Source organism: Dendrobium catenatum, unplaced genomic scaffold (genome assembly GCF_001605985.2).
Source record: "Dendrobium catenatum unplaced genomic scaffold, ASM160598v2 fragScaff_scaffold_1157, whole genome shotgun sequence".
Classification (NCBI taxonomy): domain Eukaryota; kingdom Viridiplantae; phylum Streptophyta; class Magnoliopsida; order Asparagales; family Orchidaceae; genus Dendrobium; species Dendrobium catenatum.
This window is the reverse complement of record NW_021319619.1, coordinates 918,794-936,207: the sequence shown is the minus strand read 5'-3', so window position 1 is coordinate 936,207 and position 17,414 is coordinate 918,794. Positions and strand designations below refer to the sequence as shown.

Here is a 17,414-nt window from a genome sequence, read left to right as displayed (position 1 = left end):
ACTGTTATCCAATAACATTCAGCATAGATGATTTCATTTACCTCTGTATTCTTTGTTGCACAAATATTTTTTAAAGCAAGATTTAAAGTGTACACAACACATGGAGTCCAAAATATATGAGGATAAATTTGCTTCACCAATAATCATGCAGCTCTACACACCGGTGCTATGGTTTAAAATTGCGCAATATGAGGCTCACCTTGAGGCCCGCCTTTGCGCAATTTCAGTAAAAAACGCCTCGATGCTTACGCATTGAGTTTTTTTATGAGGCTTGCGCCTCAACTTGGTTGAGGCCCGCTTTGCCTCATTGGCATGAGGCTTACGTCTCATGCTATATATATATATACACTTCATATCTTATGTTTTTTAATGTTTTATATTATTCACTCATTAGTATATAAAAAATTTATCATTTTATGTTTACGCAATCTTTTGATTTTGAGGCTTACGAGGAATGAAAAACGCCTCAATACCCGAATACGCAATTTTAAACATTGACCGGTGCATTATCTGTTATAACCTGTACAAAATTTGAAGGCCCAATAATGACCATCACCTCTTTAATCAAATTGACAATAAAATATTTATCTTTGTATTCTCCTTCACTATTCACAACTTTAATAAACATTGGACAATTCTCTGTAACGGCAATGAAATTAATGAGTGGTCTTCTTTGAGGATAAGTTCAACCAACATACATCAAAATGACTCTTTTTTCTTTCCACATATCTTTTGTTGGTTCAAGCAATATTTCAATATGTGTTCTTTCCCTTTCCAATAATTTTGATTTTAATGCATTGTAACTAGGTGGAACATAACCTGCAAGGTTATTATTACATACAAAAGTGAATGCATTTTTGTAATGAGAATTTCTTGCAATGTTGAAAGGAAGTCTAGAAAAAAACATTCTTGCAATTTTACCATCTAATTCCTCTCGCTGCTGCATGTTAAAAGTCTTCTCTAAAGCACTACTGGCAACTCCTTTTCTTTTCTTTGAATTATATCATTCACTTCTATATGATAATGAATGATCAACTCTAACAGATGAGGAAGAAGTGTGGGATGAACCATGGGTAGATGATAAATGTATCTCTTTAGGAAGTGTCCATTTGATCTTAGATTCAGCTTCATCAACTTGTCTGTTCAATTCAATCAATTGTGACGTAGTAATCTTAGGACACATTTTAATTCCATGGCCATAAATCTTAAGTAGATGTGCTTTCATCCTAGAATAAGATCATTTATAGGTGTCACCACAATAATTGCATTTGAATGACACATTCCCTCCAAAAAATTTTCCTAACCTTATAACATGAATTCATAATGGCTTATCAGTTTTTATATATGGCTCTTTTGAACCACTCCCACCAGCACTAGAGTTTATTTTGCTTTTAAATTCAGTAGTAAAGTAGAAGAAATAAAGGCTTAATAAATATTGCCAAACAAAGTTAAAAAATAATTAAAGAACTATTGCATCATGCGTTATGACTATCTGACTAAAAAACAATTAAAATTTTGCAGCTATGCCGGGAGTCCAAGGGGGCGCTGCCCCCTGGTGGTGTTCGACCTGCCCGATTTTCGAGGGCAGCGGCCCCAGAACAAAAAATTTATTGTAAGAGTGAAAGCACAGTAAAAGCGCAGTGAAAGCGCATTAAAAGCGCACCAAAAGCGCATTAAAAGCGCAATGAAAGCGCAGCAAAAGCGCAATGAGAGCGCATTAAATAAACATTTTTTTATTGTAAGAGTAATTTTAATCCAAAATAAATAAAATTCTTTAAAAAAATATACTCTTCTGATCACAAATCTACATAATCATTAATAAATGAAGAGAAATGGCGAATGGAGAAAAAAATGGCGAAATCAACTTACAGGTTTGAAAAATTTTCTGCGGTTTGGCGTCGGCTTCCCTCGGCTGCGCGCAGAAACTAAGGAGGATGGTTTGTTGCTTACGGCCGGAAGGGAAGACCAAGGGTGCGATCTCCAGCCGACCGCTGCTCGCCTCAATCGCTCGGGAAGACCACGAATACGAATAGGAATTCGGGATTAGGGTTATTTATTTATTTATTTAATTATACAATAGTGTCTGACATGCGTGTTCGATTTATTTTTTTTAAAATGGGACACGCTAATGACGTGTCCGACATATATATATATATATATATACATGTGTGCATATGAGACAGTAATTTGAGATTAATTGAGTGATAATACTTATTATAAACATATATAATGTTTAAATTATATTATATTTATAATAACATGTGTTTGCTACTTCTCCCTTGCTGTTTTTTTAATTGCTCATATATGTCAATTTTGTTGCCCTCATGAATTCTCGTTATTCACGTGCCTTGAATTTATTTCCGTGCAGATTTTTTTTTTCGAAATTTTCTCGTTTATTGAATTTGGTGATGTGTCTGTTCTTTCTAGGAATTTTTGACATCTCAAATATGTCAACATAATTTGTTTTACAACACATGCAATCGTCGAATATTTTTTGTTGTGACCAAGACGTCTTGAATTTATCTTATGCAATGTTGTCTGTTGTCCACTATTATTATTGTGTTTGATTGAATAAGTTGTGGGTTGTTACTGAGATCAACAATTGGCTGCATCTTGATGGTTATGGCTTCTTGGCTGCATGCAGTTACATTCCTCAATTAGGTTTTTGAGGCCTTTTCAAGGTTAATTAATGGTAAAGCAGTGACTGTTTTGTAGCCAAGTTGCTGCATGCAATTATGGCTTTTGCTAATGATCATATCAGCAGTATATTGTTCTTGGAACTAAGTTTAATAGTTCTATTTGTTGGAATTGATGCCATCAAAGTTGCATTTTATCTTGTTTATCTCAATTCATCCCGGGTTTCTCCTATTTAGATTTACACAGTTCCAAGATTTGTTTGCCTTTTTTTTTATAATAGTTACAGAGGAATGTTTTGATGATATAAAAGAGTTCTAAGACATTTTAAACTCTATCAATTAATTTTTAATAAAATGATTGAATGTGAATATCCTAGTTATCCTTGATCTGGTGGCATCTTGTTGTTTTCTGAGAGGTTATCTTCTTGAACAAGCATGATACTTGATTTGGTCTCTTTTCATTTTAGAATACTTAAGTATATTTATGTTATCTCAATATTGATTTGGTCATGTATGATTAATATTTTGTCAAATTTGATTCAATATATATGTCTACGATAGGATGATTTCCAATTGATTGAATGTTTTTTTGTCTTTGGATTTCTCTGCACTATTTCATGTAAATGCTATTAAATTATCATATGTATATGTTTCTTTTTATTTTTAGTTTTCATCTAAATAATTAATTTTTCCTAAATTAAAAGTTTGTGTTGTGAATATAAATGTGTTTGCATAATTTTGTGCGCATTAACAAAACCTAGACCCTAAGACATATTGCATTTACCCTTTACAGGGAAGCCATTGGCAAAATTCTAGCTCGGGGCCACAGCAGAGTCCCTGTTTATTCAGGAAATCCAAGGAACATTATTGGTCTTCTACTGGTTGGTGCCAATTGTCTTCTGCGCTTAAATCTATACCTCGTAATCTTGTTTTGTTGAGCAGAAAATATCCATGTAGTGCATTTTTTGGGTTTTAGCTTATTAAGTTTCATCTTCAGGTGAAAAGTCTTCTCACAGTTCGTGCTGAGACAGAGACACCAGTTAGTGCCGTTTCCATAAGAAGAATTCCTAGGTTTCTCGAATTACTTATTTTCATTTGTCTGATATTTAGCATAAATCTGCTTGCTTATCCCTAAAATTTTATCAGGGTCCCAGCGGACATGCCTCTATATGATATACTAAATGAGTTTCAGAAGGGAAGCAGCCATATGGCTGCTGTTGTGAAGGCTAAAGGGAAAACAAGGAGTCTCCCTCCCGCTGAAGGGAACAAGTCTGAAGAAAATAAAGAAGTTTATGGAGAATCTAACTTGACAACTCCTTTAATATCAAAAGAGGATAGAAGCTTTGTAGTGGACATAGATAAGGTTCAAGAAAAACATGCTAATGGTAATAACCCCACTTCCCTGCCACATAGTAGTTTACCAACTGATACAGGGGTTCGTACAACAGAAGATGTTGAAGAAGGAGAGGTTATTGGCATCATCACTCTTGAGGATGTATTTGAAGAACTCCTACAAGTAAATGAAACTGAAATATTGTACTTGCTTATCATTTGTCAATGATTGTACCTGTTCTTGGTAGTCCAGGATGCATTTCCATCCCTTTTTCTGATTTAGAGTCTAGCACTTACCTTTATTAACCATAACCGTTCAAATTGCCTGAGGTCATATGATTCTTGCCTGTATATTAGCTCTTGTTGGGTGTCCTTTGGGGATTTTCCTTGCATAAATGAGTGTCGCAAATAGTTCGGTTATATTTGGATTGTCAATACTAGGAGTATTTATGATTTGGTTGCATCTTTGCTCATGCTTGGCATGGTTTTCTTGGAGAAGCATCTTTGATTATGTGGTTATTTTTTGTTAATACTCTGATCATCGATGGATCTGACATTGTGTAGGAGGAGATTGTAGATGAAACTGATGAGTACGTTGATGTTCACAAAAGGTAATTGCAGCATAAAATTTTTCCTGTCTTAAGATCCACCTATCTTAGATGACAAATCATGTGAATCAGAAAGGCACTGGTTGTTTAATGTTTTTCTTGCAGGATACGTGTGGCTGCTGCTGCTGCTGCATCTTCAGTTGCACGGGCTCCATCCATTAGGAGGTTAACTAATCAGAAGGCAGCAGTAAGTAGCTTCTCATCTTTTTTCCTTTAATGGGAGGGTTTTTGTTCATGAATAGCATTATGGCACTCTTAAAAAAGTTTCAATGCAGCTCCGAGTTTGATAGTTAATGAGGATTGAAATAGAAGAAGCATTTTATGATTCTGTTACAAGGAGATGTTTCATTTAATTATTTGTTCTTTCTTTTCTTTAATTCATTGAAGTTTCTTTTAATTATTTGTTCTTTCTTTTCTTTAATTCATTGAAGTTGTGATTAATTTATTGGTACATCTAATGCATCTTTACAATTGCAAGCTTTTAGTATGGGCATTGAGATGCAGGGTGGATGTTTTTATCTTTGGAAGAATCAAAGAAGCTTTACTCGTCTTTGAAGTGTGAATGGTGTCGTTTCTGAACACACGACAGTCGCCCATGTTACGCCAGGAGGATATTTTTTAAAATTTCATCACCATCGCCTTGACAAAGTTGTCGGCATCACTCATAAGGTATAATGTTTCAAACCCCCGCTTTCGACGCTCATGGCACACCGGGAGACCACCCTACTCGCTCTCATAGCATGGTGGGAGGGAACCGGTGGAATGCTTGCGGCGAGGCGGGTAGGCCTCTAAGCACTCTCGTAGCATGACTAGGACAAAATTAAGTACTCGTATATGTGCTTCTGTGTTTGCGGGAAAAGACTGCACCTTCTTTTAGGTACCTTGAAGATTCTTACACTTTCTCGTAGCATGGTAGGATTGAGACTAAGGCCACGGTGTCACCCGACACCTATCCTACCCGGTCTCGTAGCATGATAGGGAAGGCCCAATTCCTTAAAGTTTCCCCTAAACAGGAGATACGCCGGGGGTTGCCGAAATTCAAAAAATAGAGGACCTGAACTTATACAAATAACAGGGAATCTGACTTGAACTTTAGGGAACAAAACTTGAACAATTAACAGGGAACCAAACTTGCAGTAAGAACTACAGGGAACCAGACTGAATTTTAGACTTTAAAATGCACAATCAAACTAAATGTACAAATTCTAAAATACAAGTCATGTTAACAAATAATCAGAAGACTTGTGATGTGCAAATATCCTTAAACACCTCTTACTTGTAGGCCACAATATGAAATCTCTAATAAATGCTACAATGGTTATATCAATCAAAGTGTAAATGCCAACTAGCAATAACAACAGTGTTATCACTCTTGTCACAAATCACCAGGCAATGTGGTGAATAATCAATAACATACACAACAAATTGTCTAGACGCAGACAATAAGAGGCATGTAATGAATATGATGATTTGCTAGCAATCATACGCAATAAATGTAGTACGCCCACAAGTGAAGCAAGAGAATTGTAAGGGAAATAACCTCCTTGCCACCGAGGCTGGTTAACTTGCAAATGGATACGCAGTAGCCTACCTGCAAGCGATAATGACTGGTGTGATCTATTTGAGGATAATAACAGCTAAGATGTTGTGAGTGTGGCTGATCACATGTAGACACAAATGTACATGCTATCCACAAACAAGAATCAAGAGTCTACAGTAAGCAAGCACCTATGGGCGGGAATCAAGAATCTGTTATATATGCAATAATCCACAGCAAGGTGATGGTAGACAATGGGTAATGAATGCAACAGTGCCCCATGCCCTGCAGGCAACTTCAACATATGAGCAAACACTTGCAATTACGCAAGTAGCAATGATTGATTATGCAATACATCGTCAACTAAGAGGTGTTTGAAGAATTTGATGTGAGTGCAGCTTGCATGTAACTAATGCCATTGTAGTTCATATGCAAGCAAGAATCAAGAACCTGCTATGAATATGAACACCTACAAACAACTGTAGGAGATTAATAGTAGTTCACCTACGATCGACGATGAAAAACATGGAACAAACACAATGACTTGTGAGCCGGTGTGTATTCAAGAAGTTCAAAATAAAATGCAGTTTGTATACGATCAATGTCGCCTGATTGCAAACAGGCGTAGTAATATGCGTGCAAACGACAATTGTGGCTCCAAAAATTCGGCCTCGGCCTCCCTCGCTTACTTTCTTAGAGGGGGAGTTTTAACGTATTAAGTTCCGGGGTAAATTTTGGGAAGACGTATGAGTTTGTAGATAAGACTCTACTCAGAGATTTCCCCCTCATTTTGCCATGACTTTATGATCTGAGTTCTGGTTTCCTATAAGCGCAAGCCCATATAGTTAATTACCCCTCCCGATAACGAGAGAGAACTTTCGATTAAGGCTAGTCTTCAATCAGATACATAGAGAATACATGTTATTTGGCATATAGTAGCAGCATGGGCTTAAGTTGTGGAAATTGGATATTTAGAATTGAAAATTTCACCATCTTGCACTTAAAACAAATGGTAGAGGAATGGATGATGGACCCGATCAAGATCCCATGGTTCCTTCATCCCAGGCCATCGTAATCCTTGGTCTACTTAGTCAGAGGAGGTAGTCGACCTAACTTGATAAAATGATCCTTGTCGGCAGCCATGGGTTGCTTCGTCCAAGGGGAACTTATAGACCTGGGGGGAGTGTTTGTCTAAAGGGACAAATTTAAATCTACCTTAGCTAACTGAAGGCTTTGTGCCCTATGGATTATATCATATTTATTCATATTTCAAGGATTTGATGTCACTAAGGAATGTTTGGCCCTGACCATAATTGTTATATCCTGGTGCCATTTGGCGGCAAAACCACTCGGTTCAGAGGGTCCCGGGTCATAATCGTTTATCCTGCAGTGCCATTTAGCAGCAAAACTGTCGGTCATAGGACATGTACCACGTACTTACTAACAGGAGATTATTTGAGAATGGATCATAGTGATATTTTTGACTAGGCATTAACTCTATGTGAGCTGAAGTAAATTCCAATTTCTCCACCCAGCAAACTGCCGTGGAGGGTGGATGGATTTTGCTTCAAATGATTTGATGGATTATTTCAATTTTAAATATTCTAGACTTGGATGATCTTTGGAATTTTGTTTGGATTTTTTAGTATTTGAGTGACATTTTTGAAATATTTAGAATCCTCCGGTTGAGGTAAACATTCAACACGGTCATCATCGGGGTGTTAATGGGCATTTGGGAATTTCATTGATTGGATCTCATCTACCATTGTTATCTACAAGAAGACTAGTGTGCTTGCTACAAACTTTCGTTAATTCTTACAAGTGGATGTAGTGGGGGTTACTACATCTTCATGTATGACTGTCGTAAAGATTAACATTATCTCCATTCCGATGTAAATTGGAAAATTGCTGCATTTTCTTTCATGTATTTCAATGCTTGTGGGAGCTATTGTATACATTTCCAAAGTAGTTGACATTAGTTATAGAGAGACTGCATCATCACAAGTCCATTGCTCGTATTGTCTATAGGTGTTTGTATCCACCGCCACTCTTCTGATATTGCTTGTGATTATATTGCATTCCTTGTATATGACTATTGATAAGTCATCCAGTTCATTGTATGTAAAACTTGAATATTTCAGCTCTCCCTTATTTGTTACATTCATATTGATTGTTGCTCAAGGATGAGAAAGAGAGAACTTATTCATCATCGATCATTGCTTGTAGCCACTCATTTATAGATGATTGTTGTTTTGTTGATATTTATATTCTGATTGGCATGAAGGTTCTTCGACATTTATTTGAAAGTTTCATACTTTGATTGCAAGCATATTGGTTGGAATGTCACTGCATTGTTCACACATCTTCTACCTCTATTCATAAACACGACAATGTATACATAGAGAATTTCTTCTTCATAGTTCCTTGCGCATTGTTTGTAGGCAAATTATGATTGCAAATTCCTTATCTTCATTCATGGTTTGTAGCATGTAAGATGATTTTTCACAAGTGTCTCATTTGTTCATGATCATTTGAAATCTTGGCATAAGCCTCTTTGTTGCTTTATTAATTTTGTTCATGTGATCAAGACTTCCAATTAACATTTGTGTCCTTTGAATGTGATTATGAATTCATTGAAATTCGGTCTCATGTGTCACATTCAAACTCAAGTCCCATGTGGTTTAGATTCAAGCTCTTCTTTGTATTTGGTCATGTTCAAATTATTAGAGACTAGTTTAGCTCAAGTTCTCAATGTTCAAATATAGTTTTAATATTTTGCTTATTTATTCAAATTTGAATTTAGTTCATTTGAGGTTCAAATCAATGTCCAAATTCAAGTCCAAGCTCACAAGTCCCCTGCATTTGCTCTGAATTTCGACAGCCACTCGACGTCTCCCCCATTTAGGGGAAAAACAAAGAGACAACCTTCCCCTCCACGCTACATGAGCACTTCAGGTAGACGTCGGGTGACACCACGGCTGTATTTTCTTCAATCCCCGTTATGCTATATGAGCGTTTAAGGGTCTGTCATCTGTTTAAAAAAGCACAGTTATTTTCCCACATATGGGTACTTAGTTTTCATCCTCCTCACATTACATAAGCGCTCCGGGGATTACTCACCTCATCGCAAGCATCGCATCGGTTTCCCTCCCTTTGTGCTATGTGAACGTGTATGGAGGTTTGTCGGCTCGCCACAAGCGTCGAGTGTGGGATTTTTGAGTTAGAAACTTATACCTTCACGTAGAAGCAACGACGACAAAATACACAAAATTCCTTTTTTATTTTTTATTTATTTTTTGCTTTTCCCTTTTTTGTTTCTTTTTTCTTCTCTTTTGTAATCTCTCTCTCTCTCTCTTACACACACACACATTATATATATATATATATATATATAAAAATAGTTATAATAACATAGTTAATATTAATAATAATTACTATCAATATCAAAAATAACTTAATCATAAAGAGACTGCCTCACTATTGGCAGTTTGTGAAGATCGGGCAAGTGAAGGTAGATGGCGGCTCGGGTTACAGGCGGGGAAGGGAGTTCTACAATGGGAGCAGACCTTCGGCTATGGAGGTAGGAAGATCAGTTAGGGCTTGGAGTCGGCAGGAGCTAGGGTAATCGACGACAGCGTCTTGGAGTCGGCGGAAGGCAAAGGTTAGGTCGAGTGGGGTTTGACAGGGCAGTGGAGGTTGCAGGTTAGGAAGGAACTGACGGGTTGAGGTTCTGGGTTAACAGCTTAGAGAAGGTGGTGGAAGCTTGAGCAGGGGTCAGTTCAACAACAGCAGGGAAGGATGTTTAGGAAGAAGCTTGCAGTTGCTGGTGGAGTTTGGAGGTCAAAGGGTTTGGCTAGGAGATTCGGCTTCATATAGGTCAAGATGGGTGCGACTAGAGTGGAGGAAGCTTTTGCGGGCTCTGGTGAACGGAGGTCCTACGAGAGCTATGGGAGGAAGAAGCTAGGGAGCTGGACTTGTATGCATGATAGAGGAGAAGAAGCGGGCTGCTGAAGGAGGAGATGGGGCTAGGGTATTCGAATGGGAAGAGGGAATGCGGGAGTTTCACGTTAGAAGAGCATCGGATGAGGTGCGTTCCTTCTCATTTTGGATGCAAAGAGAGCGGGAGACAAGGCTTGCACATGCTATGTTTCAAACGGCACCGAATATACAGTGAAATTATTACTGTAGCAACGGCGGGATTTGACGGGATTTGGGCAGGATTCTTGTATGGGCATGGCAGAGGTAAGTTTTTGAAAACTTTTTTTTTTCTTTTTGACATGGCATAGAGGTCAACAACAATACCTCATACAAACATATATGATGCAGCTTTCTAATGAATATGTCAATCTGCTTGTGAACGACGACGGTAGATAAGCTATAGATGGAGCGACTCACCAGTCAACATATAAGGATAAATTAGTGGCGAATGCAGCTCAACCAACAACCAATAGTAGCATGTAGGCAAATATATCGGCCTCCTACGAAAATTGGAAGACTTATGTGTTGTGAACATAACAACTCGCTAGCCAACATGTATGAAGAGATCGGAGGCGAATATAACTTGTCCGGCAGTCGACAACGACACACAAATGAACATGTCAATTTTCCCGCAAACAATAAAGTCTCTTGCAAACATACAAATAGGGAGAGGAGTAATTAACTATAGGGGCTTGCGCCTATAGGAAACCTGAACTCATATCATAAAGTCCTCGTGAAATGAGGGTGAAATCTCTGGGTGATGTCTTATTCACAATCCAATTTTCCTTCTGAAAATTTACCCCAGTACCTACTTGTTAAAACTCTCCTTGATGACCTGAAAAGAAAGAATGGGGACGTGTAGAGACCGGAGCGCAAATTTTCGAAGCCCACAAGAAAGATCACTCTTTTGCATTCTACTTATCAGCACTTTTGAAGCTTGTTAAACTTCTAACTACATTATAATGAAACCCAGCTGTGCTTATTTGACTAGAAAACAATGTTTAGCTTCATACAGTTTTAGATAGTCCCTTGAAAGGATGGATCGACATGGGATGCTGATGCAACATATAACATGGATGGGACATGTGAAATCTAGGAATAGTGGGATGGTGGATGATCCAATGTGTGATCTTTCCGGCATGCCAATCTGGTGTGGCTATTAATATGCAAACTCATATCACACTCATTAAATAAGGTAATACAAAATATGAAATGTGAGTTCAACTTGCATTTACAAGTATATTATTTTTACATTATGCAAATAATATTATTTGTTTAATTAGAGTTATATAATTTTATTTTATTTTGGAGAAGAATATCAAAATGGTCCATTGATTCTTTATGAAGAATCAAAATGGTCCCCAATTATATTAAATAATCATTTTGGTCCCTCGAGTATTTAAAGAGGAATCAAAATAGTCTCACCTTTTTAAGGAGTTGAGAGATTAAAATGATTATGTTCAAATTTGAGGACTATTTTGGTATTTCATAAAGAGTCAATAAATCATTTTGGTCCTTTTCTTTTATATTTTGCTTCTTGGACTGAGTATAGAGTATTAATTAGATAACAATTAACACCTTTAAGGAGACGGAATTATATATATATAATTAATACAATTTGTATTATTAATATTTGTACATCATTATCATTAGTCTTGTTCATGTCCTAATTATTTTTAGGTTGTTTTTTTTTTTTTTTTGAATTCTCATTCTCGTTCATTCTTGTTTAGTGTTACACTATGTTGCACCATACAATGACACGGATGCGACATGATACGGATATGAGACACGTCATTTCTTAAAAATACATGATACGAGTATGGCACGGACACATCATTATAATTTATAAATCATAAATAAAAATTAAGAAAGCAATCAAAGCATAATATTTGAAATTACAAAAAAAAAAATGAAAGTAACATCATTTGTAGCCTTGTAGCTTATAATATCAAAATAAAAGTAAGCATTAAATATGTTGTATAACAACAAAAGCATAAACATAAATTGTCTAGCACATGAAGTTTCAACTATTCAATATAAGGAATGATATGATTAGCTTCTTTAGTGGTTTGTCTTTGAACTTCTTTATCATCTTCAATAAATATCATAGCTTCTAATTCAGGTTCATCAAGTGAAAGATTAGCAATTTCTTATATTCTTATATCATCAAGAGACTCAAATCCATCTCGAAAATGAGAGAACCTCGTTTGCAGTCGTGGAAGTAAATATGACGGGTCTTTTTTTCGGAATTTTTTGTTTTTCAACGAACATGCGGTGTCCTCTTGAAATTAAATAGTATTTTAATTAGATACGGCAAAGTCGTATTCGACATGTATCGGTGCCGTATCAGAGGCGTATCCGTGTATCGGTGCATCGGATACAACAAACCTTCATAAATAAGTGTATCGGTGCAACATAGGTGTTGTATAAAGTATTAAACATGTCTTATATAAATCTTTTTGCACTACTCTATGTCTATCATTTTTTATTCTTAGTCCTTTGACACTAACTTTATCAATCCATTTTGTCTAGTGCATTTTTTACCTATCATTATACTTGTCTAAATTGTAAGTTTATTTTTCACTACTTAACTTCAATGAATTCTATTCTCACCATTCATCTACTGCAATCATTCTTCAATCTCTCCTTAACTTTACTACACATCGACCTTACCATTCTTATTTTTGTCATGATTAACTTGATTATCAATGACTTTTCTACCCAATACTTTAATTCAACAACCTGATTGGCTTGTGTTGACCTTCACAGATAAACCCAAAAGAAACGAAAAATAATACCTGTAAACCGTTGGATCCACGAATCCTGCCGTGAATCTGGCTGAAATCGGCGCCGAACAATCGCATCCCGTCATTCCTGCGTAAAACCTGCGACGATGGCCTCGATTTCGCTCCTTCTCGCGTCGTTAAATACCGACCCAAACGAAGCCATTCGCTGCTTCTTCCATTCGCACTCCCTCCTTCCACGACACTCTCCCCCTCTCCGATCCCAGCTGAAGCTCCGATCTCCATACCTAGCCTGTCTTCCTCCCTCCAAAGCCGAGCGACCCCAACGAGCTCCGATCGGCACAAGCATCTAAGGCCGAACTCATCCAAACCTGTCCAACTTTAAATCTTCATGACATTCTTTTATCGCATGATTGTTCTAAGAAACTTATCTATTTTAATAGCCAGCTTTAACTCTAGTAGTTAGTTCTTAATCCATGTCTCTATTCTTCTATATAATGGATCCACGACACTTAAGCCTATTAAGCTTAAGTATCACTTCAATTTTCAAATAATATTAATTGATTTATAATTATTATTTTCATATCCATAAAATATTATATCATATTTATTTTTGTTGTATGAATATTTTCTTCTTCATTTTATTAACTTTTCACTTATTTCAATTCATATCTCATCAATTAGATTTATTAATCTAGAAAATTGCATACAGGAAGGCAGCTTATTTTGAATATCCTTGGTTAACATTCATAAGTCATAACCAATACAAAAAAATACAAAGTAATCCAATATTACTCGAGGTTCATGGATAGAGAGTGACACAACCACTACGAAAACTGAGATCTTAAAAGAGATTTTTTTTTAATGTAAGGGAGCCCCTTGATCTTCTCTTGGGTCTCTTGGGTAACCATCATATTTGATTGATAAGATTTTGCTCAAGTCATGAGTAGGCGCACCCTTAGTAATCCTTTTTCTCTTGTATGTTTATCTCGTCCTTCTCTTCTTCCCATGTAGTTTAGTTTAGTTTAGGTTTTTTTTGAAATTAGAAGCTAAGAAGAGATCCAGATTGAAAGAGATTGAGAGAGATGATAAGGAAGTGGGAGAACTCTTCTATGGATGTTGTTGTGCACCCAAGGAAGAGGACTTGATATGTTCAATCAGGAGAGGAAGAAGAGTATATTGGGGATCAATTGGAAAATAATACATTGTAATTATACTTCATTACAAGAGAATGGAGTTTTTAGATTTCAAACTGGGAAGATTCTCTTCATTAGAATGAGGATTACGAACTCAAACAATACCTAGGCCCATAGTTGTCCCCTTCTTGTATACAGCGGAGAAGGGAGTAGATTATGAGAGGTTGGTTACAAGTAGATCAAAGGGCTCCCTTCATAAATGGTGCATTAATTCATTAATGAGAAGTTAAGAAAGGTTTTTCCCCTCACATTAAACATTCAGGAGTTTAACTCTTTATGAAGAACAAAGCCTGTGATGCCAAAGGTTAAAGCATGAATGTTATGATATTTATGGAGAAGAGAAAAGGGATGCCAAAGAAAATACTTGCTCACATATGGCAATGCATAAATCAAAACTAGCTTGTTGTAGATCTTGAGATCATGCATCTCCTTTTGACGAGTGGATTCCCTTTCGTGAAACTATTTGATGAAGTGATGAGAAAGATGCCCTCCTTGGACTAGTTGTACCACTTGGCAATAAAAGCTTTCTTACGTTTCATGACAATGAGATATGTCATCTTGATGCCTTCATCCCTAGTAATAGTATTTTTCTCTGTGGCATATGTTCAATTATTTCTCATCTCAACTCTTCATCAAGTGGTGACAAGACTTATTCATATTGATCATCAAGCATTGAGAGATTGAATGGTTTGAGGTTCTCCACATTCACTACATATTAAATCTCGATAGGTCCACTTGATATGCATTGTTACCTATCTTTCTGATAATGCAGAATGGGTCATATAGTGCATGTCAAAAGGACCTGGATGAAGGTAGCTCGGGCATACTTCAACTAGAGCTCAATTGGTAGCACCATTAAATGCAAATTGGATATATAGGAGGCTCTCGTCCCATATTTGGATGGTTAAAGTTGAAGCCTCTCAAAAAGATACACCATTATAGTGTAGTTCTCTTCATATTTGTATTCACCCTAATGTAAAACGACTTCTAAAGTTGTTTAGGCAACAAGAGCCATAAACAGAGATGATGAATTTTGGGAGCTTAAAATGCTCCCACTCATATAGATGAATAGTAGTGCCGCATCATCACCAATGAATGTTAGGTTTCATGCCATGAGAATGATGATCTTGGAAAACTTGTCTGCCACAACAAACATAATTATGATCTTTATGGGTTGTTAGTAAACCTTACAGAAAATCCATCATGATGTTATCCCAGGGCCAAGCTGGAATAGACAAAGGAATTTACATATTAATATAAGTCATGCAAGAAAACTTACGGAAATATTTTAGACACTAAGGACAAACAAGTTTTTTCTCAAAATAATTAATTTTGTCATAAATCTAGTTGAATTTTCAATCTTATTATTATTGAGGATTGAACTAAGTCTTGATAATAGATGATACTTATGTTCCTTTATGATTTGTTAACTATTAATTTTATTCTATTAAATACTTTAAAATATGCAAATTGTTGTATGATATTTAACACAAAATTTGTTAGAAGACACAAATGTGTGCTGAAATCTCTTCACTTATAAATTGTTATGATTGTAACTAGTGTTAAGAAGATAGTACGTAAAGTTAGAGAACACAATTTTATACCAGTGTCATTAAAAGCATGCTTTAGGAGTGAGGCAAAGTGATGAGTTGAACTTGCACATTGTTAGGGTATGAAATGCAAGCTTGCTGCAAATCACACGTCATGTAGAAGCTTTGTGCACTTATCTCCTTATTGTTTCTCATAGTCATTACGTTATTCTCATTGGTTCTCTGTTCTCTACCGCTGGAGCTAGTCTTTTCTTAGTAGTTTTTATATTGCATCACCTATTACCTTTTTTATATGCTTTAGTTCTTACTGGTAGTGCTAATAGCTTCTTTTTTTCTCAGAAATATTTCTTGCTATCTCATTTCACTCTACCTTCGTCTCAGTCTCTAATTTGTTACTCAATATCACAAGTACTTGGGCAAATAAGCTAGTCCATGAAATTAAAATTGGGATAGAATTTTGGAATATAGGTTCCCTTACAGAAAAATTAATGAAATTAATAGATATTATGATTCATAGGAAGATAAATATTATATGCATTCAGGAAATTAAATGAATTGGAGAGAAAGCTAAGGAGATTGATAGTTTAGGATTTAAATTATGCTATTATAGTAGGAGTCGTACTAGAAATGGTGTAGGTGTGATTATAGATAATAGTTTGAAGGATAATGTTGTAAAAATTAATATAATTATAGCTTTAAAAATTATTGTTGATGCTAAGATTATCAATATTATAAGTGCTTATTCTTCTCGTAGATTTGGATATGTGTTCAAAATTAAAATTTTGGAAAGACTTAGAAGAATTAATACAAAACATACCTCTCGAAGAAAGAGTTTGTATTCGAGGAGATTTAAATGGACATGTTGGTAGAGAGGTAGATGATTTTAAAAGCATTCATGGTGGCTATGCCTTTGAAGCGACTAATGATGGTGGTAAGATCATATAAGATTTTTCTTTAGCTTATGATTTTATAATAGCTAATGCCCTTTAAGAAAAGAGATGAACATCTCATCACTTATAAGAATGGATATAGTAAAACTCAAATTGATTATTTTTGTATAAGAAAAATAGATCGTTCATATTGCAAAGATTATAAAGTTATTCCGAGTGAAAGTTTATGTACCCAACATCACTTATTAGCTTTGGACTTTAAGATGAATGGGCAGAAAATAAAAATTAAAGTAAATCATTGTTCTAAGATTAGATTGAGGCATTTAAAGAATATTAACGAAAATATTTTGAGAGTAATATTTTAGATCTTAAGATTTTGTCTGTATATGAGGAAGCTAATGTTATGTGAAAAAAAGTAGCTAGCGATATTAAGAATGTTGCAAAAGATGTGTTTGGAGTATAAGGTAAAATCTGCTACTAATAATAAAAGTTGGCGGTAAAATCAAAATGTGCAAGAAAAGATAAAAAATAAAAAAGATTTATTATAAAAATTGATTTACCTGTAAAAATTTTGATAGTGGGGAAAAATATAAATAAGTCTGTAAGGAGTCTAAGAAAGCAATCTGCAATGCAAAGATTTTAGTTTTTAATGATTTATATAATATATTAGATACTAAGGAGGGTAAAATATGTATGTATAAGTTAGCGAAACAAAGAGATAGAAGTAGTAAGGATTTAGTTCAAGTGAGGTGTATTAAGGATGAAGACCAAAAAGTGTTTTTATTAGAAGAGGATATTCAACAAAGGTGGATGAGATATTTTGCTAAACTTTTTAATGAAAATTATGAGAATGTGATTGACTTTAGTGACCTTAGCACCCTAAATGAAAATAAAGATTTTTATTTTTATCGGCGTATTAGTAAAATCGAAGTTAAAGAGACTT

General features: G+C 35.6%; 1 protein-coding gene across 2 annotated transcripts in view; it reads left to right on the top strand.

Annotated features, from left to right (window-relative positions):
• Nucleotides 1-17,414, top strand: part of LOC110093672 (DUF21 domain-containing protein At4g14240) — a 42,225-nt gene that overhangs the window by 22,183 nt on the left and 2,628 nt on the right. The window contains exons 8-13 of one of the 2 annotated variants that reach the window (XM_028698831.1): nucleotides 3,430-3,517; nucleotides 3,634-3,707; nucleotides 3,783-4,021; nucleotides 4,085-4,152; nucleotides 4,533-4,579; nucleotides 4,682-4,763. In XM_028698831.1, the coding sequence (XP_028554664.1) occupies nucleotides 3,430-3,517; nucleotides 3,634-3,707; nucleotides 3,783-4,021; nucleotides 4,085-4,152; nucleotides 4,533-4,579; nucleotides 4,682-4,763 (598 nt within the window). Of the gene's footprint in view, nucleotides 1-3,429; nucleotides 3,518-3,633; nucleotides 3,708-3,782; nucleotides 4,153-4,532; nucleotides 4,580-4,681; nucleotides 4,764-17,414 lie in introns of both variants that reach the window. The other variant, XM_020818632.2, reaches the window with a different exon arrangement.